Source organism: Mastomys coucha, unplaced genomic scaffold (genome assembly GCF_008632895.1).
Source record: "Mastomys coucha isolate ucsf_1 unplaced genomic scaffold, UCSF_Mcou_1 pScaffold22, whole genome shotgun sequence".
Classification (NCBI taxonomy): Eukaryota; Metazoa; Chordata; class Mammalia; order Rodentia; family Muridae; genus Mastomys; species Mastomys coucha.
This window is the reverse complement of record NW_022196905.1, coordinates 145166416-145193764: the sequence shown is the minus strand read 5'-3', so window position 1 is coordinate 145193764 and position 27349 is coordinate 145166416. Positions and strand designations below refer to the sequence as shown.

Sequence of the window (27349 nt, the reverse complement as noted above, 5' to 3'; positions counted from 1 at the left end):
TAACTCTGTAGTGGAGTGCTTGTTTAGCTTCCATGAGATCATAAGTTCATCTTCTGTACCTACAAAAAAATGAGGTGCACATATATTTTTAGATGTTACTAATTTCAGACTTCTCCCATAAATTATTATGACTACTTAAAACTAGTGATTTTTAAATTACAGTTTGATTGTATTTGGGAAGATCTTACTATTAAATGCTTGTATCAGAAATTCTTTTCTAGAATTCCTCTTGTGAAAACACGTTTGTTTATATTTTTTTAAAATGTGTCCTAATAATTGTATGCTTTACTCTTCAGATGCCTTATAGTGAAATTGAAGCTAAGTTTTTGGGACCCGGAAAAGAACTAACAAGGGAACCATGCTATAAAAAATTGAAATCAGCTGCAGATGATGGTGTTTCCCCCCATCGAGGTGGTTCTGACAGTCACAGAATCCAAGAAAAAACTAGAAATAATAGGGTCCCTGTGGCCACCATTAACTTCAGAAGACGTGTTTGTCCTCAGGAAGACAAAACCAGTACAGATGTGTCAAAGCCTTTGCACAAGGAGATGTCTGGTAATAAAGTAGGTGGTACTGAATCCACTGGTTCACCAGCTTTGCAGGATGGAAAGCTTTCACCACTGGCCAGGGATGATGAAATCTATAGCACAAGTAAAGTATTCATAGGCCCCATTTACAAACCTCCTGAGAAAAAGAAATGCAGTGAAAGGAAGAGTGAGACACATACTTTCAGAAGTATAGATAGCAAAAGAAGACAAGAGGAAAAACAGAAATCTAACTCCAAAAAATTGGAGATCGACACGGAATTATCCCAGTTTTACAAAGAAATTGAAGAACTGGAAAATGAAAATGAAGCTTCCCAAGGCAGTTGCAAGGAACCAGAACCTTCCAAAGAACAAATTATTCCTTATGACCGGGCCTGTAATACCTTAAAATCTGAGGAGGAAAATAAAGATCTCAGTAATGTTCTTGAGTTACATTGTGGTTATCAAGAGTACTTGGAGGATGAACCAGACTATCCCTGTGATGAACAGTTGATACCTACATTTTGTGAAACTTCATTTCCTTCCTTCAGGCCCGAATGGCAGTCAATACATCCTTTTGTCATACCCCATGATCCTCTTCCCGGTTTTAATTATTTTAATTTTCAAAGATTTGGTGCCCCACTACATCCATCACCAGATGTTTTCCATGGGCAAGATGACTCTCAGATGCAGAATGGATGTTATGTAGATAGTTATCAGGATAGCTGGAGCTGTTTGACTTTTGATCAGAATGATGAATATGCTAACTATGATGTGACTAGCAATAATGTTCATCCTTTTAGAAATGGCTACAGTGTACAAGATGAAAGTGTGAATAATGGTTTCTGTGAAATCAGAGAGTGCTGGCAAGAACCTTCCATGGACAAGCATAATGAAACAGACAGGTTTGTGAACCAGTGGTTTCAAGAGGAGAAGTTAAATAAATTGCAGAAATTACTTATTCTTTTGCGAGGCCTCCCTGGTTCTGGAAAAACAACATTGTCCCGGTAAGTAAAAGATCCTGAGTGAATACTTGATTATTAATTTATTGCTTAAAAATATATGAGTTATCAGTGATAAATACTTTTGTATTTCTAGTAAATCTTTTATATGTTATATTTGGATCGATGGTGTCTTTGTTTGTTTGTTTTTGTTTTTTCGAGGCAGGGTTTCTCTATATGGCCCTGGCTGTCCTGGACTCACTCCGTAGACCAGGCTGGCCTCCAACTCAGAAATCTGCCTGCCTCTGCCTCCCAAGTGCCAGGATTAAAGGCGTGCACCACCACGCCCTATATGCTATATTTGGGAGTGACATCTGACTGGAAATACTTTAAGCGGTGTGTGCAATAATGGGAAAGAGAGAATTTGTGTATATTTAGTTTCTCTTAAAGGGCTTTAAAAATAAGCTACAGTTAAAACAGCAACAAAAGCAATGCTACTTAGCCATCCCTTATAACTTCAAAAAAAGCTGGACTCTGTACTAGAAAATCTGGGCTTTGGTATTTTTTCACTTTATGCTCTTGAGCGGGTTTTGCTGTCTTTAGTAGGGGAATAAGGGATATTTATTTTCTTAGAATTTAAAAAAAGAGATAACCAAAGGAAAGGAATATTGAATGTATTAACCATTTTGCCATATACATACCTGATTGGGAGAATTTATCTATCTTTTTATCTATATATTTTTTTCCATTCTATCTGTATGGGTGTTTTGTTACCATTGCATCTGTGCATCACCTTCTGGAGACCAAAAAAAAAGTGTCAGATCTCCTGGAACTGGAGTTACAAACAGTATGGAGTTACAAACAGAGCCACTATGTGAGTTCTGGGAATTGAACCCTGGTCCTTAGAAAAAAAGCATCCAGTGTTCTTAACCACTGGGCCACCTCTCCAGCCTGTGAAATTGAATTACAATAGTTTTAAAAATTTAAACGTGTTAGATTAAGCACTCTGAATTAGTGAAGTTAGAACTGGTGGTGGTTTTACTGTGTTACATATTTTTCAGATTTCTAGTTTACAATTTAAAGATAGTACAGCACAATTTGTGTAACTGGAAAATAACTCCACTATAAATTTCTTGCAGTTATATAGGATATATGCTAGGCAAGGTTTAAAAAAATGCTATCATTGGGTAAAAAAAGACTGAAGACCTTATATTTACTTATAATATGGTCTAAAGAAATAAATTCCCCGGGCCAGTGGTTCTCTCCATTTCTAATGCTACAACCTTTTAGTATGGTTCCTCATGTTATGACTGCCAACCATAAAATTATTTTCATTACTACATCATAACTAATTTTGCCACTATGGTAAATTATAATGTAAATATCTGGATTTTCCAGTGGTCTTAGGTGACCCCTGTGAAAGGGTTGGGACCCACAGGTTGAGAGCTGCTGCTTTAGACAAAAAAACAGGCATTAAATTTATAATATAGATTTTCAAGCTAGATTATAAGCTGTTTAAATTTTCTTTGTATTTTGAGTCATGTTATTTATATGAAGATTTTATAGAGAGTATGAAATTAAGACTGGGAAGACTGAAGTTGTACAAAGAGACAATGTTCTAGATTTAGACTGTCAGAAAATAGTTGAGATTTGGAAATTGGATGAAGTAAGTCTACTAGTTAGAGTTGAATATAGAAAAATTATAAAAAATGTTAGGACAACAGGAGAATGTTGAAATTAAGCTCAATAGAATTTCAAGAATACTTAAATTTAGTGAGAGATTAGGTAGAGGTGAGTATGTGTATATCTGCTTAGAGAGATGCATATTTAAGAGTGGAAAGATGGATGCATAGTAACAAGTGCCATTTGTATCACAATTTTCAATCTAGAGAGTACTTTGACATGGAAACTTTGGTGAGATGAGTTATGTTTTCATTTTATAGGAGCAAAGCTAGAGGAAATAGTTGAGGTTATCAGAAGGAACTATTAAAAACCACCCCCACACACACTGAAAAACAATGAGATCAAAATAATGGGTTTTCTCCCATGTTTTTATTTTTTAAAGGCTTTAAGTTTTTATTTATCCATCTATCTACTATATTTGTGTATGTCTCAGTGGCCCTGCCTTCATTTTTAGTAGTGCCCACACACATCTACTACATGTGTATTTCTGTGTGTGGGTCTCACTTCAAGGAGCTTGGTTAGAAATAAGAAAACCCCTACCCTACCCTCCCCCCCACACATACACAGAGAACCTCTTTAGATTGATACTGTTTAAGACCATGATCTCTAGGACAGCCAGAGCTACTTAATGATAGTATGTTCCAAGACATGCTGGACTACATAGTAAGTTCCATACTACCTCGGGCTACCATACTAAGACACTGTCTTAAAACAAAGAGATTCCTGTTGATGTGGGGGGAGAAGGGAGGCTTGTTGTTTGGTTGGTTAGGTTTGGGTTTGTTTTTTTTTTTTTTTTGAGACATGGTCTGTCTATGTTAGCCCTGACTGTCCTCGAACTCAATTGGTTCAAAGTCACAGAGATCTGCCTGTCTCTGCATCACAAGTCCTGAGATTAAGGTGTGTACCACCACATCTGGCTCCTTCATGTTTAAATCACTAACTCTTGGATTGTTTGGCACTGAATGTAAAACCTCTTCTGGTAAGAAATATTTTCATAGAGCATTAGCTTTAAAAACAAAGTCTGAAGAAAAGAATTGTTAGATAAAAGCACAGCTGACTTGGAAAATTAGTTTCAGTATGATAATGAGTCCTATTCATAGTTTAGTCCTTATGTCACCATTTAGCACTGTTTGAGCCTACTAGTGGTAATAGAATGGCTTATTTAAAGGTTGTTTTAAATGCCTTCTGTTTGTTTCTTCTTTTTGAGACAGTGTCTGAGTATGGTAGCCTGAGGTTGTCTGGAACTTACTATGTGTATGTCCTGGAACACACTGAATAAGTAGCTCTGGCTGTCCTGGTACGCTATGGTGCTCTAGCTTCCCAACTGTTGGCCTTGCAGACATAACACTGTAACTTTTTGAGGGTTTTATTTATCTTGTGTTCTTAGTAATTTCTAAGTTTATATAGCTTCTACTAAACTTTTCTACTTTGTGTTCAGTATCAGCTACACAAGACAGTATTATCTTTTCATTCATTGATGGTTGATCTAAGCCATTTTGGTTATAAGAAGGCAAGGTTTACTTGTTTCTGGAACTCTATCACCTGCTTGTTAAAATTATTATTGCTTGATTTTGGGTGTGCTTGGGGATAAATTATTGATTATTTATTTATTGATTATTTATTATTTGGGGATATTATTGATTATTACACTACTACTATTACTTGATCTTCTGGGGGAGAGGTACTTAGGTATAACTGTGCAAGCATTCTTCCACTGAGCTTGATGACCTAGCCCTTCGCTTTTTTGAGAAGAGTCTTCCAAGAAATATCAGGTTAAGCTGGGCGGTGGTGGCGCACCCCTTTAATCCCAGCACTTGGGAGGCAGAGGCAGGCGGATTTCTGAGTTCGAGGCCAGCCTGGTCTACAGAGTGAGTTCCAGGACAGCCAAGGCTACACAGAGAAACTCTGTCTCGGAAAAAAAAAAAAAAAAATCTCAGACTAGCTTGAAATTTGCCACGTAGTAGAGGCTGGCCTCAAATTTAGGAACCTCTTTAGTACTGACTGGGATTACAGGCACAGATCACTACACTTGGCTTGTTACTAGCTTTTAATGAAAGTATTAGACTGGCTTTTAACATAGATGGTGACTTTCAATACTTAGGACTAAGCACAAGAGAAACACAATTCTTGTAACATTTGTAGATGTGATAAAGTATAGGTTGCACTTCCAAGCTACCTAACAACACTTTGACAGATTCATTTGAGTTGCAGGATTCAAGGATATTTGAACAGAATTTTGTTAGTATTATAGTTGTCCTTAGGTAAACAGAGTGCTCTGACCCAGTATTTGGACATAGAACCATTTAAGGACCAAGCCTTCTTGTTGATGATGCTGTTGTTGTTGTTGTTGTTAAATCATGCAAGGGAAAAGGGATAGTTTAAAATACTTTTATCTAGCCAGGCAGTGGTGGCGGCAGTGGTGGCATATGCCTTTAATCCCAGCACTTGGGAGGCAGAGGCAGGTGGATTTGAGTTTGAGGCCAGCCTGGTCTACAGGGTTACCCAGGAAAACCCTGTGTCAAAAAACAAAAACAAAAAACAAAAAAAAACGTTATCTAATTTCTTTTACTCTGTTTTTCACTTGTGAGTGTATTTTCAGAAACAAGCTGTCAGTTTCATCAGCAAAATATATGGTGTTTATCAAAGATAACAGGTTGTTGAAACACTTGTAACAGCTTGTACATGTGTACATTTGGAGACTAGTTCAGGCTTAGCGAGGAAGAAATGTGATTTCTCTGATTGTGCAACTGCCTAGGATACAGCTTAATTATCCAAATGGTCTCATCTGTGCTAAAGTATTTTAAGGTAAATTATAACAATTATGTTGAATATAATATAATATAATATATTTTATATTTTAAATCTGTCCAGTATTGTAAGCAAAAAGCCAAGGTTGGCAACAGCAGTTGTAATTGGTTCAGACCCTCAGAGGAGGTAAATAATAATTATAGAAATTAGGATATACAAGGTTTAGTAAATTTATCTAATAACATATCCTTTGTAAATACTAGAACTAGAACTTTGCACTTCTAGAGGTAACTCCAAAACTTGCCAAAAACATACTGTCTCCAACATGGTAAGTGCCCAAGACATTTTTGCTGATGACTTCATTCACTCATTCATCTCAGTGTGTAGTACAAGGTGTACTAAAACTTTCCTGCTAGTACTGCCATATCTAGCTCTTGTTGAAGATTCCGAGGCAAGACACTATACAGTTGTCCCTTGGTATTTGGTTGCAGGATCCTGTACAGGTATCAAACTCTTTTGATACTTAAGTCCCTTAAATAAAAGGGCATCACATTTACATATGCCTTATACATATACTCCCACATGTGTACTTAAATAATCTGTGGGTTCCTTTTTTTTCTTTTTAAGATTTATTTATTATTTGTAAGTACACTGTAGCTGACTTCAGACACACCAGAAGAGGGCACCAGATCCCATTACTGATGGTTGTGACATACCATGTGGTTGCTGGGAATTGAACTCAGAACCTATGGAACAGCAGTCAGTGCTCTTAACCACTGAGCAATCTCTCCAGCCCTGATAGTTTAATTTTTATAATTATTTTCTGTGCTGGACTTGTTTAATACCACACTATCAGTGTTCTGAGAATTGAATGATATTGACTATGTATATGTGAGACATATAAAGATAACTCTTGACAAAGTGTGACTCAAGTGGCCACTGATAGTATTTAATTAGTCCAGAATTAACATTCCGAGAATCCATTTAGAATACCTGACTAGAGGTAATTCTGAGTATAAGAATTTTGAAAGTACTGATGATATTATTTTCTGTTCACATGCTTAGTATGGTATCCCATCTCCCAAAATACATGGGTGCTAATTGAATTTCCTGAATTGAATCTTCATAACCTAAGGCGGTTGAGTTTAAAAAGGATCCATGCACACTTCATGCTGTCTGGGAAGATGTTTCATCAGGCTCAACTTTTGCTCATTATTTATGTATTTAATTTAAGAAGGTCTTCATGGAGATTTGTTCATGTTTTTCTGTTATACTACTAGTTTGATGATGAAAATGGACTGCTGTTTTCCTACTCTTTTAACTTGGAGAACTTAAACCTTTTCTTAAGCACAATGGTGTTATTAGCATCTTAAAAACCATCTGTTGGGCTGGTGAGATGGCTCGGTGGGTAAGAGCACCAACTACTCTTCCAAAGGTTATGAGTTCAAATCCCAGCAACCACATGGTGGCTCACAACCACCCATAATGAAATCTGATGCCCTCTTCTGGTGTATCTGAAGACAGCTACAGTGTACTCATTTATAATAATAATAATAATAAATAAATCTTTAAAAAAAAAAATCTGTAGAGCTGGGCGGTGGTGGCACATGCCTTTAATCCCAGCACTTGGGAGGCAGAGGCAAGCGGATTTCTGAGTTCGAAGCTATCCTGGTCTACCAAGTGAGTTCCAGGACAACCAAGGCTATACAGAGAAACCCTGTCTCAAAACAAAACAAAACAAAACAAAACAAAGCAAAACAAAAAAAATCTGTTGATAGGTTATAGAACCAAATAAAAGCATGATCTTAGAATGACAATCTAGATCCTGGTACTGTTGAATATAATTAGCTATGTGGTTAGTTATAATCAAAATATATTTTCAAGTGATTGAGCTTGGATTTAAAATGCTATTGTTATGACATTCTAATTTTTTTAAAAAAATTAGATCTTTAAAATTTTTACATGTTAAGTGTTTTGCCTGAATGTGCATGCCTGGTGTACTTAGGGGTCAGAAAGAAACATAAGATCCCCTGAAACTAGAGTTATACATGATTGTCAGCTGACATATGTGTACTAGGAATCAAGCCAGAAACTTCTGAAAGAGAAGTCAGTGCTCTTAACCACAGAGCCATCTGTCTAACCCCAACCTTTTTTTTTCATTCACAAAATACTTAAAAATCTGATATAGTTTTTTGAAACTAGGCTATTATACAAACTAACCAATGCCATTACATTTTATATGTAATTGTTTACTCCCTGCCCACACCCCAACTAGTTTCCTTCCTTCCTTAGATAGTCTTCTCTGTAAAAAAATAAAATAAAAAAATCTAGGGGCTGGTAAGATGGCTCAGTGGGTAAGAGCACTGACTGCTCTTCCAAAGGTCCTGAGTTCAAATCCCAGCAACCACATGGTGGCTCACAACCACCCGTAATGAGATCTGACACCCTCTTCTGGTGCATCTGAAGACAGCTACAGTGTACTTATTTATAATAATAAATAAATATTTGGGCCTGAGTGAGCGGGGCCGAGAGAGGCCAACCAGAGTGAGCAGAGGTCCTAAAAAAGTCAATTCCCAACAACCAGATGAAGGCTTACAACTATCTGTACAGCTACAGTATGTACTCATGTACATAAAATAAATCTTTAAAAAAAAAAAGGCCAACTCCCATTTCTCCCAAAGAAGTACACACACAACCCAAACCTTCACTTCCATTTAGTTTGAGTAATGTAATTTGCTACAAAATAATGTAATACACTGTAATCCTGTAACTAGAAACATGTTTGCCTGTTTTGAGACATTTATTTTTATTGCAAGATTTTACAAGCTGTGGAGAGGAGCAGTGGCATTTGTCATGTTAATAGTTGATGTGTCCTCCCTACTACCTTATGGTAGGAAGTACTCTTGACTCATCCCAGGACTAGCTTATTTTACTCTTAAGCTACTTCTTCCACTGTCTACCCTTTCCAACTCCTTCACATTATTACATTTCTTGGTTATTTGCTTAATAGTTGAGAGGGAATAGTGAAATTGTGAAATACTTTTTGTTGGATCCAAATCCTTGCCTTTCTGTGTTTTCCCTTTCTCAGCACACTCCCAATCTTATTGATTATGGAGATCCTCTTGGTATTCAGAATTCTTGTTGCTTTAGATTTCTTCCTTATCATCATTCCTTAAGCAATAAAGTATATATGGCTATTTGGATTGTTTTAGATACTCTAAGTAGTCCAAAAAATCATTTAAAGTATATGGAACATGTGTTTAGTTGGTATGCAGACATCACAAAATTGTATGCACAAGGCTTAAGCATCAGCAGATTTTGGTATATGAAGGGTCTCCCTTGCTGACACCAGGAAACAATTAAAATTTCAAGAGTAACACTCTTTCCTTTGAGTTTACATAGTGTAAATTATTTGTACAGGCCAAGGTAAGTATAATGGATTTGACTTCTGTTTGTGGAATAATACTGTGATTGAGTAACTAGGAACTTCAGATTGGAACTGATGGTTTGGGATTCTTGATTCTTTTCAAATTATATTGTTTGTCTTTCTGTCCACATTTCCATACTTACTAATTATTACTGTAAGATGCTATCATTTTTTGCTTTTAGTTTCAAAGCAGAGCTTACTTGTTACTTGTTGATCTGAGAAAAATTTGGTATTCAGTGATTAATTTCATCTAACAATCTCTAAAATTTAAACATCTGTTATACTGTAGAGAATCATAGGTTGTTTTCAATCTTATGTGTTGGGCTCTTTATTCCTCTTACATGTGAGTCCTGTATGTTTGTGCGTAATGGAAATGAGTTTGAAAGCTGTCTTGGGTCAAATACATTTTCCCCAGATAGACAGCTTCCTTAATTTTACTTGGTTTTTAGGTTACTTGTACTAGAGCAAGACATTTCTAGGTTCTTAATACCAATTCACAGAAAGCTAAAGCAAGCATAGTGTTAACTGGTGTTATTCAGGAAGCAATGCATGGTATTCTAAAGTCAAAATACCGATGCTGCTTTATAGTTTTCTATCTGTAGTTAGTATAAAGTATGTAGTGATGTTTAAAATCTGAACAGTCTGAAAGGATTGGTTCCTCTGCTGTTCTGCCAGAGTGCCTTAAGGAATCAGTGCCAAGATTCCATTGCTAATTTTTTGTCCTGTGGTTCCTTTGTTTGGTTATAGATCTCATGGTTTCTTTTGTTAACAGAATTCTGCTTGGTCAGAGTCGTGATGGCATTGTGTTCAGCACTGATGACTATTTTCATCATCAAGATGGGTACAGGTACAATGTTAATCAACTTGGTGATGCCCATGACTGGAACCAGAACAGAGGTTTGTTTTGGGCCAAGGCTCCTGGGATGGAGTATTTAACTACAGGTCATTCCTAGGTTTTATAGACTTTTACCAGCCGAATGACTGACATATTGTTAATAGATTGGAGTCCTAATTTCTTCTTGTGTAAGACATGATAGTAGTTAATTTCCCTCTCTAGTCAAGATTATAAGAATCAATGAATTTTGATAAATGGGATGAGCTATAAATTGTTTACCAATATTAACTAATAAAATAGAAGTAGGGACACTTCAGTAGGTTTCTTTTACATCTTATGAATAATTCAAGGGACTTTGATACCTTTGTTTTGTAGTATGAAAGTTAATTCTACCCTGATTTAATCTTAATTCTACCCTGTCTTAAATCTTAATAAAAATACCCATTTTAGTTTTACTATACAGGTTGATACTAAAAGAACCCTATCTAATACTTCATTTTAGAAGACATGGGTCAGTTTCTTTACACCATGAATATGGTCTCAGTCCTGACAGTTCATTTGTACTAGGTGAGGGATCTCTCCCCCCTTTAAAAATATTGCAGACTCCTTGGGGCTCGGACCTAGAGATTCTGCTTTAGTTTGATTTAGAATGAGGCCTAAAAGCTGTGGATCTTTAAATTTTTTTTAATTAAAATTTTTTGTTTTGTTTTTCTTTCTGTGTAGCTCTGGCTGTGGAACTTGCTCTATAGACCAGGCTGGCCTAGAACTCAGAGATCCACCTGCTTCTGCCTACTGAGCACTGGGATCAAAAGTGTGCAGCACCTCTGCCCAGCAGTTGTGGACCTTTAAAAATGTTTTCATTTTAAAAATTTTATGTGTATAGGTATTTTATCTGGATGTAGATCCGTGGTACTGGAGTTAACAGTTTTGAGCCAACAAAGATATACCACAGTAGAGAGTTGTGGGTGCTGGGAATTGAACCTGCATCCTCTGGAGGGGCAGCCACTGCTCTTAACATCTGAGCTATCTGCCTTGCTCTAAGTTATTGTTGTTTGTTTGTTTTTAATTTTCTAAATGATTATAATGTGTATTAGATCTAGAATTATCTAAAAAACATATGTACTATAAGCTACATTTAAAAACCTACATTTACACTGACAAGATGGCTTAGCAAGTAAGGCATTAAAGTAGTCTTTAGAATATGCCTACTCTAGACATCTGTATTAGGTACTTCCTTTTTGCTAAGACCCAATACATAGCAAGAAGCAACTTAAGGAAGAAGGGTTTATTTTGGCCCACAGTTTAAGAAGGGATACATGGCATGGAAGGCATAACAGGAACATGATGCATCTGATCACACGGTATCTACAGTCAGGAAGTATAGGACAGAGTATAGGAGTTGGACTACGAAACCTCAAAAGCTCATCTCTAATGACCAATTTCCTCCAGCCATGCCCCATCTCTTAAAGGTACTTTGGTCTTTTAGAACAGTGTTAATACCATCAAGGGATTGATTGTTCAAACAGGTGAGCCCAGAAGGGGCATTTCCTCTTTCTACTATAAACAGGTGCATTCAGTCCTTTGCAGCACAACCCTGTCCTCTACAGCGTTCACTCTTGAGAACTGTGCAGTCTATTTACATTTTTTTTTTTTTTCAAAAATAAGCCTCATGGTGTTTCAGATAATCTTACAGTTTTGTATTGGGCCACAAATCATGGTGATACTGAGCCACATGTGGTCCATGAAATGCAGGTTGGACATACTTCCTTACATTATGTTGAATTTAGTGGTCTGGGTCCTGTATATCAAGAAAATTTCTGTCTTTGCTTTCAACTTCTATAATTTTTCTGAAGTTAAGTTTTTTATCTGTTATCCCTGAAGTATACATACACTACTGCCATTAACAAAACACTGACAGTGCTTCTCTCATAGTCAGGAGATGGCATTGGTACAGGTGATAGTTTAGAATGAGAGTTACATTCTCCTCATCACACATTTGAGAATCATGGTTCTAAGGAATCCACAAAAATCAGATCACCTGTGGTATTAAGATACTTGATAGGTGAAAGTTTACTTGTGGATAATGTCTTTCTTATACACTAACATTTCAAATGCATCACTTAAAATTCTTTTTCAATTTTATTTATTATGTGTGTGTTCATGTAGGTGTGTGTGAGGGCAGATATACATGTGCCCAGTCTGTGTGAAGGTCAAAGAACACTTTTTTCAGGAGTGATTCTCTCTTTCTATCTTGTTTTGAAGTAGGGTTTTTCTTGGTGTGCTCTATCGACCAGGCTAGCTGGACTGTAAGGTTTAATTCTGTTTTCCTGTCTCTGCCTTCATTTTGCTGTAAGTGTTCTGGGACTCTTTTCTGTCTGAGCCATCTCTCTCGCGTAATTTTTATTTTCCAGAAATGACTACCACTCTGATCTATAAAAGATCATACTTATTACTGCTTTTTGGTGTTTTGTTGTACTTTTAATTTGAAATTTTTTTTCTATGTAAGTAAATTTTTGCTTCTTGTATCTCTTATCGTTTATATTTCCTGTTAATGAGATTAGGCCTAGATCTGAAAGCTTCCCTTAACTGTTAGTGAACAAAATGGTCTAAAATGGTTTTTGCAGTTTGTTGGGTTGTTTGTTAAAACCAAAACGTCCAGTCCAATGAATATATCTGGAATGTCTTGTATTTCATGGCACTAATTGAAGAGATGCTACAATTTTTGTTTTAAATGTAAAGATGTATTGTTTCTTTCTACCAAATATTTAAATTTTACTATATGTTTTTATTTCAGCAAAACAAGCTATTGATCAAGGGAGATCTCCAGTTATAATAGACAACACAAATACACAAGCCTGGGAAATGAAACCGTATGTGGAAATGGTAAATAATAGACATGCAAGTTTTTATTTATTCTTAACAGATTTTCATATTCTAAAAATTAGGTTAGTCTTTGAGTTTTATCATTAAGACATTTTATTTTCCCTTGCTTTCTAAATAGATTTGTTGGGTTTTTTAGTCTCTTAAAAATAGAGAACGATGTTTATGATGATTGAATGTGCTCATCTCCTTAGTTATTCCTGGACTTGAAGATAGTCATTGGAATTGGTCCAGTTACGTAGCCTTAACATTTTTCTAAGCCACATTTACCAAGAAGCATTTTTCTTGGTTGAGTAGCCTTCCTGTTGTCAGATGAAACTTATATCTATGTACCTTCTTTTCCTTAAGATTGTTCTCCGGGTTTTGTCTTCTCCCTCCCCTGTGTAGGCCATAGGAAAAGGATACAGAGTAGAGTTTCATGAACCGGAAACTTGGTGGAAGTTTGATCCTGAAGAATTAGAAAAGTAAGAGCCTCATTTTTATTGAATCCTTATCTTGTTTCTTTGATTTATCTTTGCATAGCTAGTTTCTCTCTGGCTTTGCTTGTCACCTTTGTTCGTTGGGACCAGGGACTTTTTATTTTTTAAGAGGAACAAGTTTTTGAAGATATTTGCCTTGTCAAAATTTATCAATTATCTTTTGCTAAATATGCTTGGTTCTTTTTCTTAATATGAATTTTTTTATATAAATTTATTGACTAATTATGTGACATTAGGGCTTTGCTGTTATCCCTTCGTCATCATGTCCCCTTGTGGGTCCCACCATCATCTTTATACCTTGTGTTTTCATCTTGCTCTGACTTTTCCATCTTTCCATAATTCTATTCCAAGTGCCTTGGTGTCACAGTGTTTGGGAATTGCAGTTTGCTTGTTTTTGTTTTTTCTTCTAGAATGGTAATGTGGTATATTTACCTTGTTTTTTTATTTATCAGAGTTGGGGGCAATATGTTGTTTCAGACATCTTAACATTTGTGCTGCAAATTATGACCAGTCATGTTAAATAAGAGTCTGCATGCTCTAGTTTCTGTGAATAGGTTGTTTCTGCCCAAGAAAACTACGGGTTTGTGAGTTTTGTTTCTGGGCTGTTTAGAGGGTTTGTTTTTATGTCATCTTTGGTGACATAAGCCCAGAGTTTCATACACACTAGAGCACACTTAAGATCTTTGTAGATTTCAGAGTCAGAGACTGTGGACTCCAGGCTTGAAGCCTCACTCTTGGTTGCGTTGCCAGTGCCTTCCCTTCATGCCACTGCTTGTCTCCTCATTCTTTCCTTTCCCTGCTTTGATTCCCTTCTTTGGTACCAGTTTTATTGAGGTATAATTCATATACCGTACAACTTACCCATTTAAAGTAACAATTCATTGATTTTTAGTGTATTCATAGAACTGTAGAGATGTCAGCCCTCCTTTTAAACTGCCCTTTTCACTCTTTATATTCTATAAAAGTTTGCCCCCATCCTGCTTCAAAACAGTATTTTTTATTTTCTGCTGGTGTTGCAAGAGCACATTAAACACATATTCTGCCATAAACTGCATCTTAGCCTTCAGGCAATTGTTCTGTGTATGGGGCCCACCTATTTCTCCATCTTTCATTCCTTTTACTCTCTTTGTGACTTGTGTGCTATATACTGATGATACTATCTGGCTGACAGTGTTTGCATACCAAACTATACATATCACACTCCAGGTAGACGAGATGGAATTTCAAAACTAAAGATAGTTGAGTCATGGCATACAAATGACTGAGTGATTAAACCATCCTATAGTTAGGGCTTCATTTGTGTTTCAGAGACTGTTGTAATTAGGATTTTTGGTTGGTTCTTTGTTTTTTGGCTTGGTTTGGTTTGGTTTGGGCTTTTTGTTTGTTTTGTTTTTCGAGATAGGATTTCTCTGTATAGCCCTGGCTGCCCTGGAACTCACTCTAGACCAGGCTATCCTAGAACTCAGAAATCCACCTGCCTCTGCCTCCCAAGTGCTGGGATTAAAGGCGTGTACCACCATTGTCCGGCTAGTTTTTGTTTTTGTTTTTGTTTTGTTTTGTTTTTTTCAAACAGATTTTTACTCTCTAGCTCTAGCTGTCTTGGACCTCACTGTGTAGAACAGGGTGGCCTCAAACTCACAAGAGATCTACCTACTCCAGCCTCTCACGTACTAGGATTAAAGATGTGAGCCACTATGCCTAGCAAAATAGTTTCTTAATATAAATTACCAGCCACTTTATTTTAACTGATATGAAGCATAATTTGAATTTTGGAAGAATTGGATAGAATCAAATAGCTAATTTTGGCTCTTGTAGAGTTAATTGTATTTTACCAACTTTTTAAAATTTTATTTCAGTTGTCGTGTTTGGGACTGAACCCAGAGTTTCAAGCATGCCACGCTGCTCATCTACCATTGATAAATTCCCCTACTGTATTTCTTGTCAATTTTTAACCTTGTATCTCTTTATTTTTCCCTTGTGACTCTGTTGTTGCTCTTAAACTTTTGATTGTAAAACATCAGATTAGGACCAGGTGTGGTGGCACATGCCTTTCTTTAATCTCAGTGAGTTTGAGGACAGCCTGGTCTACAAAGTACTCAAAGCCAAGGCTATACAGAGAAACCCTGACTCAAATAGAAACAACAAAGTTAGATTAGAAAAGCTGATGTGTTTGTGGCCTATTTCTAGGAAAAATTAGTTAATAAAGCAAGAACAATACTACAAATAGAGAAAGCCTGTGCCTGTTATCTTAAAGTCAGAGCCTTTTAGTAAGAAACTATAAGAGTAAATAAACTATCCAAATGCTTGAGTATTTAAATGACTTTTCTTGTCCAGAACTCATATAAAGTTACAGGAAGAGCTAGGCTTGGTGCCCCATGCCTGTAATCCTAGCACTGGCAAGGCTGAAGCTGAATGTAACACATATTCAGCTGTCACCTCAGTATGAGAACACAACTGTTCTTTCAGACACTTGTCACACTCCAGTATGGTTGTAGTGGTGGGGTTTTGAGGGAAGACCTAATAATCTCTTACTGCTTACATTTTTTGGAAATTTTACCTTGTAATTTTTTGCCTTAATATTATGGTTTAATTTTGCCTTTTTCCAACTTACATGAACATGTGTAAGTAAAATCATATATTATGTATTGTTTGTATCTAATTTTTCAATCAACATCATATTGTATTCCTAATAATAAGGTACTGGTAATATAAAAATTTCAAATGAAGTAGGCAAAGCTGGGTATGATGGCACACACCTTTAATCCCAGGGCTTGGCAGACAGAGACAGGTGGATGCAGATCTCTGAATTCGAGGCCAGCCCAGTCTACATAGTGAGTTTCAGAACAACCAGGGCTACGTACTGAGACCCTGTCTCAAAAAACTCAATAATAACAACAATAATAATAGTAATAATAATAATAGTGGACCTGCCTCAAAACCCAAATAATAATTAATTAATTTTTTTAAAGACTTATTTATTTTATTTATGTGAGCCTTCATGTGGTTGTTGGGAATTGGGCTCCCTCCAGTCGGCCCCACTTTGGTCAACTCCACTCACTCAGTCCCTGCTTGTTCTGACCCAAAGATTTATTTATTTTTATACATAAGTACACTGTAGCTGACTTCAGATGTACCAGAAGAGGGCATCAGATCTCATTATGGGTAGTTGTGAGCCACCATGTGGTTGCTGGGGTTTGAACTCAGGACCTTTGGAAGAGCAGTCAGTGTTCTTACCCACTGAGCTATCTCATCAGACCAATAATTAATTAATTAACAAGATATAAAAGTATCATAAAGTAACTGATAAATATTTTTTATTTATTTTTGGGGGTTCAAATATTTTTTGATAAGTACTAGGAAGTCCATTTTTTTCTGTAATTCTCAAAACACTATCTCATAACCTTTTTTTCTTTTAAAATTTTTAATTTTTCCCCTTTTAAAATGTTTAAAGAAATTGAATGTAATATAGTTTGATCATATTCTTTCTTCTCCCCTAACTCCTCCCATATCACACCCCCCAAACTTCATGTTCTTTCTGTCTCTTCAACAAAACAAATTTTAGAAAACATCTTTTATTTTGCTGTATGCCTAATGTTTTCAATGAGCTATTCTGTAAGGAGGTATTGTTAGTTAATGTTGTCTTCTGAAATAACAAGTATGAATCTTCTTATATAAAGCAAAGTATGTCTTTTTGTGTTTATAAAATATCATTTAGACTTTATTCTATAACTGTAAAACAACTGAATCTATAAACCTGTTCTTTGTGAAAACTTAGAAAAAAAGATTTAAAGTCTTTTTCCTTTTTTTGGTAGGAGGAATAAACATGGTGTGTCTCGAAAGAAGATTGCTCAGATGTTGGATCGTTACGAATTTCAAATGTCCATCTCCATTGTGATGAATTCAGTGGAGCCAACACAGAAAAGCATACAAAGCCCCCTTCCTCTCGAGGGGGAGCAGAGGTGGGGAGCCTCTCTTAGGCCCACATAGCCACGTATCTATCACAGATGACTATTAACAAGTTGGCTGTTTTGACTGACGTATTGGTCACTCTTGAGAACAAAATAGTGAGCCTGTCTTGACTTTTGAATAGCTGCAAATAAAACAACTTTGTTGCCTCACAAGGGTGTTCCTTACAAGTTGTTTAGATCCTAAAATACAAATAAAAATTGCATAAAATTGCATTTTAAATGTTTTTATAATCTTTTGTGATAATACTTCTGGTTATTGTAACTGGTAAAATGAAAAAACAATTAGGTTTTTTTTTTCTAAAACTGTATTTTAAACTACTTTATCTATTTTTCAATACAGTTGAACTGCTTTTTTTTAATAGTTCATACTTTAAATTTTTATAAAACCCAGCATTTTTAATTCATTGCCCTAAATATACAGAAATACCAGCTTTTTATAGAATACTTTATAGTTGATTCCTTTAATTTGCTATATCAGTAAATTATGTTTCCCCTAATTCATAATGTGACAAAATTAGCTCTAAGCCATAATTAGCATTTCAACTTAGTTCAAACAGAATTTCCCAGCAAATGTTAGACAGTAGGTATACTAATCATCATGGATCATTATTTACATATGATGTCCATCTCTATTGTAATGAAGTCAGTGGGACCAACACAGAAAAGCATATGAAGACCCCTTCCTTTCCAGGAGGAACATGGGAGGAGAGGCTCTCTATTCTCTAGGTTCACATAATCCAGTGACAATATATATATCATTCTTAGACCATTCCCTACTTCTTCTGATTGGATTTGTAGAAGGGCAATAGAGGCAAGGCAAGTCATATATTTTAAAACCTGGGAGGCAGTTCTGATAATGGTTCAGTTTTTTTGTTGTTGTTCAATTTGATGTAATATAATTCTGATATAAAAATATTTTGGACAGTTACTTAGTGCTGGCAAAGAACATTTGTCCTGTGAATTGTGTTTTCTCCTGGTTCTGATTCTTACTGTGAAGCCAGTTCTGTTTCTTTCACTGAGTAGCTTCCTTCCTTAGATTATATTCTTTCATTTAGAATTTAAAAATTAGCTGTACTTTTTCATTTTAGAGCCTTGTAATTCATGTCCATCTTCAAACACAGCTTTGCCCCATCTGTTTCTAAAGAGTAGTACAGGAAAGAAACTCTCACGTCTCATTAGAATACCTTTGTTGCCAGGGCTGTGTAGAAAGTCCTTAATCTCTGGTTTATTTTCTTAAGAAAAACGCTAGTTAATTTATCATGATCCTGTGTATGCTTTGCATATTAATATTTTATGACTTCCAGACTTTTTCCTAAATAGCCTCTCTTAAATCATGTAATCTTTGTGTGTTATTTTAAAACATTTTGCTGACTGTCTTTTTCAAGTCGTGAGACTGAAAACTAGATACGGTATTGCAGGCTAGGTCCTTTTCTTATGCTGCTGTTAGTAAGACTCTGACTGCTATTTACCTAAATGCTTTGGGCTGCTCCTATGTGAGTAGATCCAAACTTGTGCCATCTTATCTTGTTTAGTACATGTGTGTTTGTACATATGTTTTCATCTTAGCTAAATACATAGTAAAAATATGCTAACACATGTCCGTGTATAGGTGTAGGTATATAAGTATATATACATTATAATATATCTTCTTAACATAAAATTGCTTTTTAATTTAATTTGTGTTTTCTAGTACATTATTTAGATTTGCACAGTTTGAAGATCATGCTAAAACATTAAGCTTAGGGATAGGTAAAACAACTGTTAGATATGCTGTGTCTTTAAGAAACTTTATTCAGGACTAGAGACATGACTCAGTGGTTATGAGTAAGTGCTCTTTCAAAGGACCCAACTTTGATTTCCAGCAACCAAATGAGGTGGCTCATAATCCATTTTAACTCCAGTTCCATGGAATCCAATAACCCAAGCCTCTTATGCGGTTGTACTTGCAAGACTTGTACTTGCACATGTATTAAGAAGCTTCATTTCAGAGTAGTGCTATTAATCTAGTGTGGGGTTTTTTTTGTGTGTGTGTGTGTGTGTGTTTGTTTGTTTTGGTATGGTTTTGTTTCTTGAAACAGGTTGTCCTGGCTGTCCTGAACTCACTTTGTAGACCAGACTACCCTCAAACTCAGAGATCTACCTGTCTCTATTTTCCAAGTGCTAGGATTAAAGGTGTACAGCCACCATGCCTAGCTTAATCTAGTGGTTTTTTGTTTTTTTGTTTTATTTTGTGTTTTTCAAGACAGGGTTTCTCTGTGTAGCCCTGGCTCTCCTGGAACTCACTCTGTAGACCAGGCTGGCCTCAAACTCAGAAATTCACCTGCCTCTGCCTCCCAAGTGCTGGGATTAAAGTTGTGCGCCACCACGGCCCGTCAAGTCTAGGGTTGTTTTGAATAATAAGTAAGCTCTTAGTTAGCCAACTTTTTTTTGACAGAATAGAAACTTGCCTTTGCAAGATATAGATTATGAATAAGTAAATTTTTACATTAATTTTGACATATTTATTTCCTTGTATTTCTGATTAATACCACTCAATTCAGGAGGCAGAGAAGTAGACAGATCTCTGAGTTTGAGGCCAGCCTGGTCTTCAAAGCAAGTCCAGGACATCTAGAGGTACATACTGAGACCTTGTCCCCCACCCCAAAAAAATAGAAAACAAACAAAATCAGAGATCATTAATCATTTTTTTTCAAAGATTTATTTATATATTTATGAGTACACTGTAGCTGTCTTCAGACACACCAGAAGAGGGCATCAGATCCCATTACAGATGGTAGTAAGCCACCATGTGTTTGCTGGGAATTGAACTGGAAGAATAGTCAGCACTCTTAACTTGCTGAGCCATCTCTCCAGCCCTTCTGTTTAATTTTTAAAATTACGAATTCTATTTAAAGCAGGGAAATCAACATTCTTAAAGACCTTTTAAAGGTAGAAAACTGAGTAAGCATTGTGACTAATTTTTTAAAGAAAACAAATAACAGTAATGAATAACTATGCAATGAAAATTACTAAAATCAACTAATCATAAGACATTGGGTGCTAAAAAGCCAATGCAAAATTTACCTGTTCGTTTTCAGCATCTTTTTCTTTTATTTGAATGTAATTTGAATGCTACTAGTTCCACACCTTAACATGGTGTCCATTGCAGAGAATTGAGTAGCCATTAGTCGTTCTATTCAAGATATATATGTCACATGGCTTCTATTCTAATTCAGGAAGATCACATTAGAATTATTTGGGGTTTTCTTTGGTTTTAGCATTTGAGTAAAATTACCTATTTGATAAACACATTTGTAGTTAGCTTTGTTATATAGTCTTATTACTAAAGCACTCAATATAAGTAAGTTGAACTTCAGTTTTATCTGTCTAAAAGTAAAATTCTGAAATAAAATAATTGGGTTGTTGAAATGACAGTTGATTTAGGTACTTGAAGCTTGCTTATTTCTTTTTTTTTTTTTTTTTTTTTTTTTTTTTTTTTTTGGTTTTTTTCGAGACAGGGTTTCTCTGTGTAGCCCTGGCTGTCCTGGAACTCACTCTGGAGACCAGGCTGGCCTCGAACTCAGAAATCCGCCTGCCTCTGCCTCCCAAGTGCTGGGATTAAAGGCGTGCGCCACCACCGCCCGGCATTTATTTCTTATCTTGATATAGATTATTGAACTTTCTAGTTTTATATATTGATAAATTTCAAAAGGATTCATAATTTCAAATGAAATTTATACTGTCTAAATTTTCTTTGAAGTGTTCATATTTTATTTAAATTTTTATTACAAACTTGTCAGAAACCAATTTTCTGACTAATGATAAATGAAATGAGTACTGTGTTAAATCAAGTATAAGACATTTGAAATGTTGGAGAAATACTACTCATTGTTACTTTCATTAGTAGTGTCTTGAACAAATGTGTTTACTTCTTAGTCCACTGTCGTGCAAATGTATAAATCCTTTAACTGAGAAGAACTAACATTGTAACTTTTTAATCTATACTCTATATACAGTGATGGGTTGCACTAGAGTTGTGGAAAGACTTAGTTTCATTTGATAGTATGGTTACTCAGAAGAAATAATTTAGTGATGGTATAAAGGGTAGATTAAATTAGTAATTCTAATGTTGTTTTCTGGATTGAACAGTTTATGAATATTTTCCCATTTAAATTATCAGCTATATTTTTGTAACGTTTACTGTGAAAGAAAAATTGTATTGGGGGTTGACATATCCTGTTGGAGGTACAAATACCCTGCTGTTGTTACAGATTAATATTGCCATCCTAGGAATGGTGATACATGCCCTTAATCCCAGCATCAACAGGGAGAGGCAGGCGGATATCTTTGAGTTCAAGGCTACATTGGCCAACATAGCAAATTCCACTGAAACCATGTCTCAAAAAAATTATTGGCATTAAAAATTTTTTTTTTTTTTAAAATTAGAGTACTATTAAAACAATATACATGCCATATTTTTTTTTTAGACTGTCCTCAGGGTAGCAAGGAGTTATGTTTGTTGAAAAAGATTGTAGAAGAGCCATTAGTGATTATTATGTTTCGATTTTGTTCTTTTTTTATATATTTATATATATACATGTATATATATGTAAAGCAATATTTAGGTTGATTTCAATTTAGTTGATTCAAATTGTCATAGTCTTGTTTTATGTATATATTGTTCCTCTCTGTGTGTGTGTGTGTGTGTGTGTGTGTGTGTGTCCACCATGCATGCAAATCCTTAAGATGTCAGAAAAAGGCATTAGGTCCCCCTAGAACCAGAATGGTTGTAAGCTGTCAAGTGGATGTTGGGATCTGAACCTGGTTCTCTTCACCTCTGCTTTCCAAATTGTCAACTGCTTTAAGCCTAAAGAAGTCTCACCGCTTTGTGCTTTGTAAATTTCAGAGGAAACTTTGAATGGTATATTAGTTTTGATTTAGTACAGTTAAACGTTAAAAACTTGTGGAAGAATGATTATGTCAGTGTCTAGATTATAATGACTAAAATATGTATATAAATAATGATTTAGAACAACCTTTTTATGTAAATTCTTTTTTATGTAAATTCACTTTCAGGTTTCATACAGAAAAAATAGGATGTTGTGCCACAAATAACTCCTAGTGTTTTGCGCATTTTTAAAAGTGCCAGCATGTGTTTACATGCATGCATGTGTGAACCTGTGCAGTCACTGCATTCGTTCATGTGGAGGTTAGAGAACAGCTCGGAAGAATTGGTTTCATAATACATGACTATGCAATGAAAATTACTAAAATCAACTAATCATAAGACATTGGGTGTTAAAAAGCCAATGCTTTTAACTCACTCATGTGAGTGAGGGTCTGGGGTCAAACTCAGGTAGTTGGATTTGGTGACAAATGTTTTTACCCGCTGAACTATTCTTACGCTTACAAGATAATTTTTGGGGAAAAGATCATCAACAATAAAGAGAATGTCTCTTCAAAAAAAAAAAAAAAGCATGGCTTCATATAAGTCACAATTGGCTTCAAACTCATTGTGTAGCTGAGGATAACCTTAAAATCCTGATTCTCCCTGTTGACATCTCCCAGGTGCTGAGATTACAGGAGGTAAGCACCACCATTCTTCCTTGAATTGGGAAATTTTAATTGCTCTGTTTTTAGATACTTAATAGAATTTTTAGTCATTTGTATTAAGAATAATCTATTTCTCTTCAAAGATTTCTTATTAGTAACCTTGTCACATTTCAGGTGTTGCAATGATTATGTATATTATACAGCACGTTTGTTAACTTCAATAAGCTGTATTACAGACAGTATTTTTTATAGCGCAGACGCAGCCGTTGTGTAAGCACTAATCTTAGAACTAGACAAAACCACATTACCCAGCATTACACCTGTTTGGTGGGAACTGAAGACTTTGTGGACTTTGTTGAAGCTGATAATCTAGCACTTTTGGTTTTTGTTTTTCGAGACAAGTTTTCTCTGTGTGGCCCTGGTTGTCCTGGAACCTATCTCTGTAGACCAGGCTGGCCTCGACTCACAGAAATCCACCTGCATCTGCTTCCCAATTGCTGGGATTAAAGGCCTCATCTAGCTCTTAGTAATTCTTTTTTTTTGTTCACTTTTTACAAGTTTAACACCTTTTGTAAACTAATGGGAAGACTGAGAAAGAAGCTCCTGAGTTGTTTGCCTCTTGATTGTATTTGTGGTTCAACTTGTCTTTACATTTAGTAGAGTTCATTAAAAGATTGGGGTTTGGGTGGGGCTTCTTTTGTTAATAGTTTTAGTTGTCTTTTCATACAAGAAATCTAAACATTTTACTTTTTTTTTTTTTAAAGATTTATTTATTATATATGAGTACACTGTAGCTGTTTCAAACATACCAGAAGAGGGCATCAGATCCCATTACAGATGGTTGTGAGCTACCATGTGGTTGCTGGGATTTGAACTCATGACTTCTGGAAAAGCAATCAGTGCTCTTAACCGCTGAGCCATCTCTCCAGCCCCAACATTTTACTTTTAGGGTTAATAAATTCATCTACAGCTGGTTATTAAAATTACCATCTCTAGTTGGAGTTCTGAACTCGGGTTTGGTTTGTTTCTATGTATATCAAAATGAAAGAACATTTGTTTAGGAAAGGCTTGTAGATTCTTTTTTCTTAATAGTTTTAGAAGTCATGTTTCTTTTCTTTCATAGTCTTTTTCTGTATGTGCTTTCCTTCTGTTTTCTGCTTAGCAGTCTTCCTGTAGCCACGTGGTATTCTTAGTGAGGATAGTAGGTAAGTGCCTAGCAACAGTATGTAACTGCTTTTTCCTTCCTGTGATCCACTGAACCCAGTGTCTTCGTGAACTTCACCTGTGGCCGAAGGTTAGCACTTACTCTCTTGACCCTGTGGGTTAGTACAGTTTTGATACAAAAGGCTTATTTGAAAGGTTTATTTTAAAAATCTATCATTGTGATACTCATTGGTTGAGATTCTCCTAAACATGGTGTAATTTGATGTATAGATTTTAGGAAGTGTTTCAGCAACCAAATTATGGTGATGGAAGAATTCAGTTGATAGGTTACAGCTGAAGACTAATATTACATGGTTCACTGATAGAGAGCTAAGCCTCCTCCAGCGCTGTTGCAGTACACCTTAGCTTATTGACACTTGTATAAATGACTACTGTCAGGTTAATGCCTGCCATTGTTGAGCCATAGTCCTAATACATACTTTTACAAAAAGAAACATCATTTAAGTAGAACAATTTATCCTATATATATTTCTCTAGTAAGGGGTGGAAAAATTTAAATCTAGAGAGGACTGTATCTTTATGTTTAACCATACAGCCCTCTTTTTAATTTAGATTAAATCTGTAGTACTTACTCAGTTTTTGAAATTATTGAAAGTAGAGAAATTGATAACCATTTAATGTTGAAATGTTTTACACAAATTATATATTAATATAAAATGTTAATATTTGTTGTTGTGTTTTTAATGCTTGACATTTATTTTTAAAATTTCTCATTTTAATTCACATTTGAAATGCATATTATTCCATAAATGTATTATTACCTTGCACAAGTTGGGTTTTTTAGTCATACTTAATTTTCAGACAGCATTCCCTAAAATAGGTAAACATGGTCTTATTTCTTTTTTCTATTTTGCCTGCTTGTTATCTTAGCTGTATTAACTGTAAGTGTTGTGGAAATTGCATGTTTTACTTTTTTGATGCTTTAAATTAATTTTCAAAAATTAAAAAATAGAGGAAGCAATTTCTTGTTTGCTTTATAAATAACATGAATTAAATAAGGTTTATAAGGAAAATGTTTATACATTGGAGAGTTGAGTATTTGATTTTGTTTTTACTAAAATAAATTAATGAATTGAGCTTGACTTTTGTTTCTTAATGCTTAAGAGTAGCTTGTGTAGTTTTGTATCATTTATTGGTGACAATTTAGATTTTGCTTTAAGTAGGAAAGGCTAAATGAAAGAAGAGATAGATGACATTGGTTTTACGACTGGATTATGGTAACTTTGAACTCAGGAACTGGAAAGCAGTAGATGTACTATTCTTGAAAAATACTGAATTATGACACTGGCTACAGATCCAGTTTGTAGTGTTTTATTTATATTTCTGTCAAATACAAGTATAAAAATGGGCTAACATTTTTAGATAATTAAAAATAGTGAGAAATGATATCCTTAAAGTTCTAAGGAACAATAGTTGTTGAAAATGGTATCTCCCTACCTCCTTATCATTTGTTGCTTAAAAACCAGTAGAGGCCAGAATGAAATAATAAGAAAGATTGTCATAATGTCTTCAGAATTTCAGTGCCATGGATGCTTAGATCTTGTTTCTTTCATGTCTGTGGTATTTTTTAAAACAGAAATCAGTGAGCATGGTTAAGTATGACACCTGGGCCTCAGGCTTCTCTCTGAAACAATCAGTAAGAAAACATTGATCAAAACAGTGCATCTTTACAGGGACTGTACTCAGTCACATACGATAACTGCATGGAATGTCTGGTGTCATACCAGAGCCCCTTTCTCCAGATTGATGTTCCCAGGAGGCTTTACAGATGATCATGAACTAGGATCAAGTCTGTTTATGCTTCTGATTATATCTTTTAGGCCTTTTATAGTTATCAGCACTTTCCTAGACAAATCTGAAGAAAAAAAAATTCAGGTAGTTGTTATCCTAATCTTAAGTGATCCACCAAAATGTGCATGAGCATTTTCAAAAGTTCTCAAAAGGACTGGGAGTGTGATCCTCAGTATAAATTTCAAAACAAAAACTCTCCACTGCTGGGAGCTTAGCCTGTAGCTGGGTCTTCTCTGAAGCAGCCAAGGGGGAAGAGCATTGGTGGGGGCAAGACTTGGTCTTGTTAGACATTAAGGTTACTTTCTAAAATAATGTTTACCTGTCTTTAAGTTACTCTGAAGCCAGAAGCTTCAGGCCTCTAAATGAAGTAACAGCTGTTGATTAACAGAAGTGGGGAACGGAGAGTGGTTGTCAAGTAAAGGATCAATTGCTAGGGCATCTTTCTCTCTTGGAAGCCTTGCCTCTTGCTTGCCAGTCAGGAGGGAGGTTTAGAGCAATAAATTTGTATCAAACCAGAAGACAGTCAGCTCACAGAAGGAAAATTTTTTACACAAGCAAATATTCATAAGCACATGTACATAAACACATTCACTCACATACTCCTGTGGGGCCCAGCTACTTATTTCATATTCACACACACACACACACGTACATACATACATACATACACACACACACACATACACACATGGACCAAAAGCACCAGTGCAGAAAGAACTCACTCATTCTGGATGAAAAATAAACTTTCAACCTTTATTGCACAGAGGAAAAAAAAACCCTTTTATTGCTAAGTGAATTAAACCCAAATCTGTAAGAAAAAAAGCTTTTTCCTCTTTAGTAAGACTAAGCCTGCCTCGAAGTTAATAAAACTGTTCCATCCCATGGTAAAGAGAAGCCTGCCTGATCTTTCTGCTCTCTCTGCATTCTTCCTTTTGTCTCTGTTTCTTTCTGCATTCTGTGTATGTTTCTGTCTGCATTTCTTTCTGCATTTCTGCATCTCTTCCTCCTAATTCTGCCCCCCTGCTTCCTAATGCCATCATTCCTAATGTTTTTGTACCTATTTTAGGAGAATAGGTCACATTGTATCTTATCTCAAAGCTCACCGAGAATTTAAACATAAATTCAAATCATAAATTGAATAGTTTACAACAGAGATGTTTATAAGTGTTTTCATTAAGTGTAGTTATTTAACTAGATACTTATTTTCTGTCACTAGCTCTATAAGTTCATTGAAAGTTCATTGTCACTAGCTGGGCAGTGGTGGCGCACGCCTTTAATCCCAGCACCTGGGAGGCAGAGGCAGGCAGATTTCTGAGT

The 27349-nt window shown here is 35.5% G+C and overlaps 1 protein-coding gene across 3 annotated transcripts in view; it reads left to right on the top strand.

The window, feature by feature from the left end:
• The window catches only part of N4bp2l2 (NEDD4 binding protein 2 like 2), a 66071-nt gene that overhangs the window by 3059 nt on the left and 35663 nt on the right, over positions 1-27349 (top strand). For 2 of the 3 annotated variants that reach the window (XM_031338838.1, XM_031338839.1), the window contains exons 2-6: positions 297-1531; positions 10096-10220; positions 12953-13041; positions 13426-13502; positions 17330-17705. In XM_031338838.1, coding sequence (XP_031194698.1) covers positions 297-1531; positions 10096-10220; positions 12953-13041; positions 13426-13502; positions 17330-17504 — 1701 coding nt within the window. In that variant the 3' untranslated portion in view covers positions 17505-17705. Of the gene's footprint in view, positions 1-296; positions 1532-10095; positions 10221-12952; positions 13042-13425; positions 13503-17329; positions 17706-27349 lie in introns of those variants that run through there. The other variant, XM_031338840.1, reaches the window with a different exon arrangement.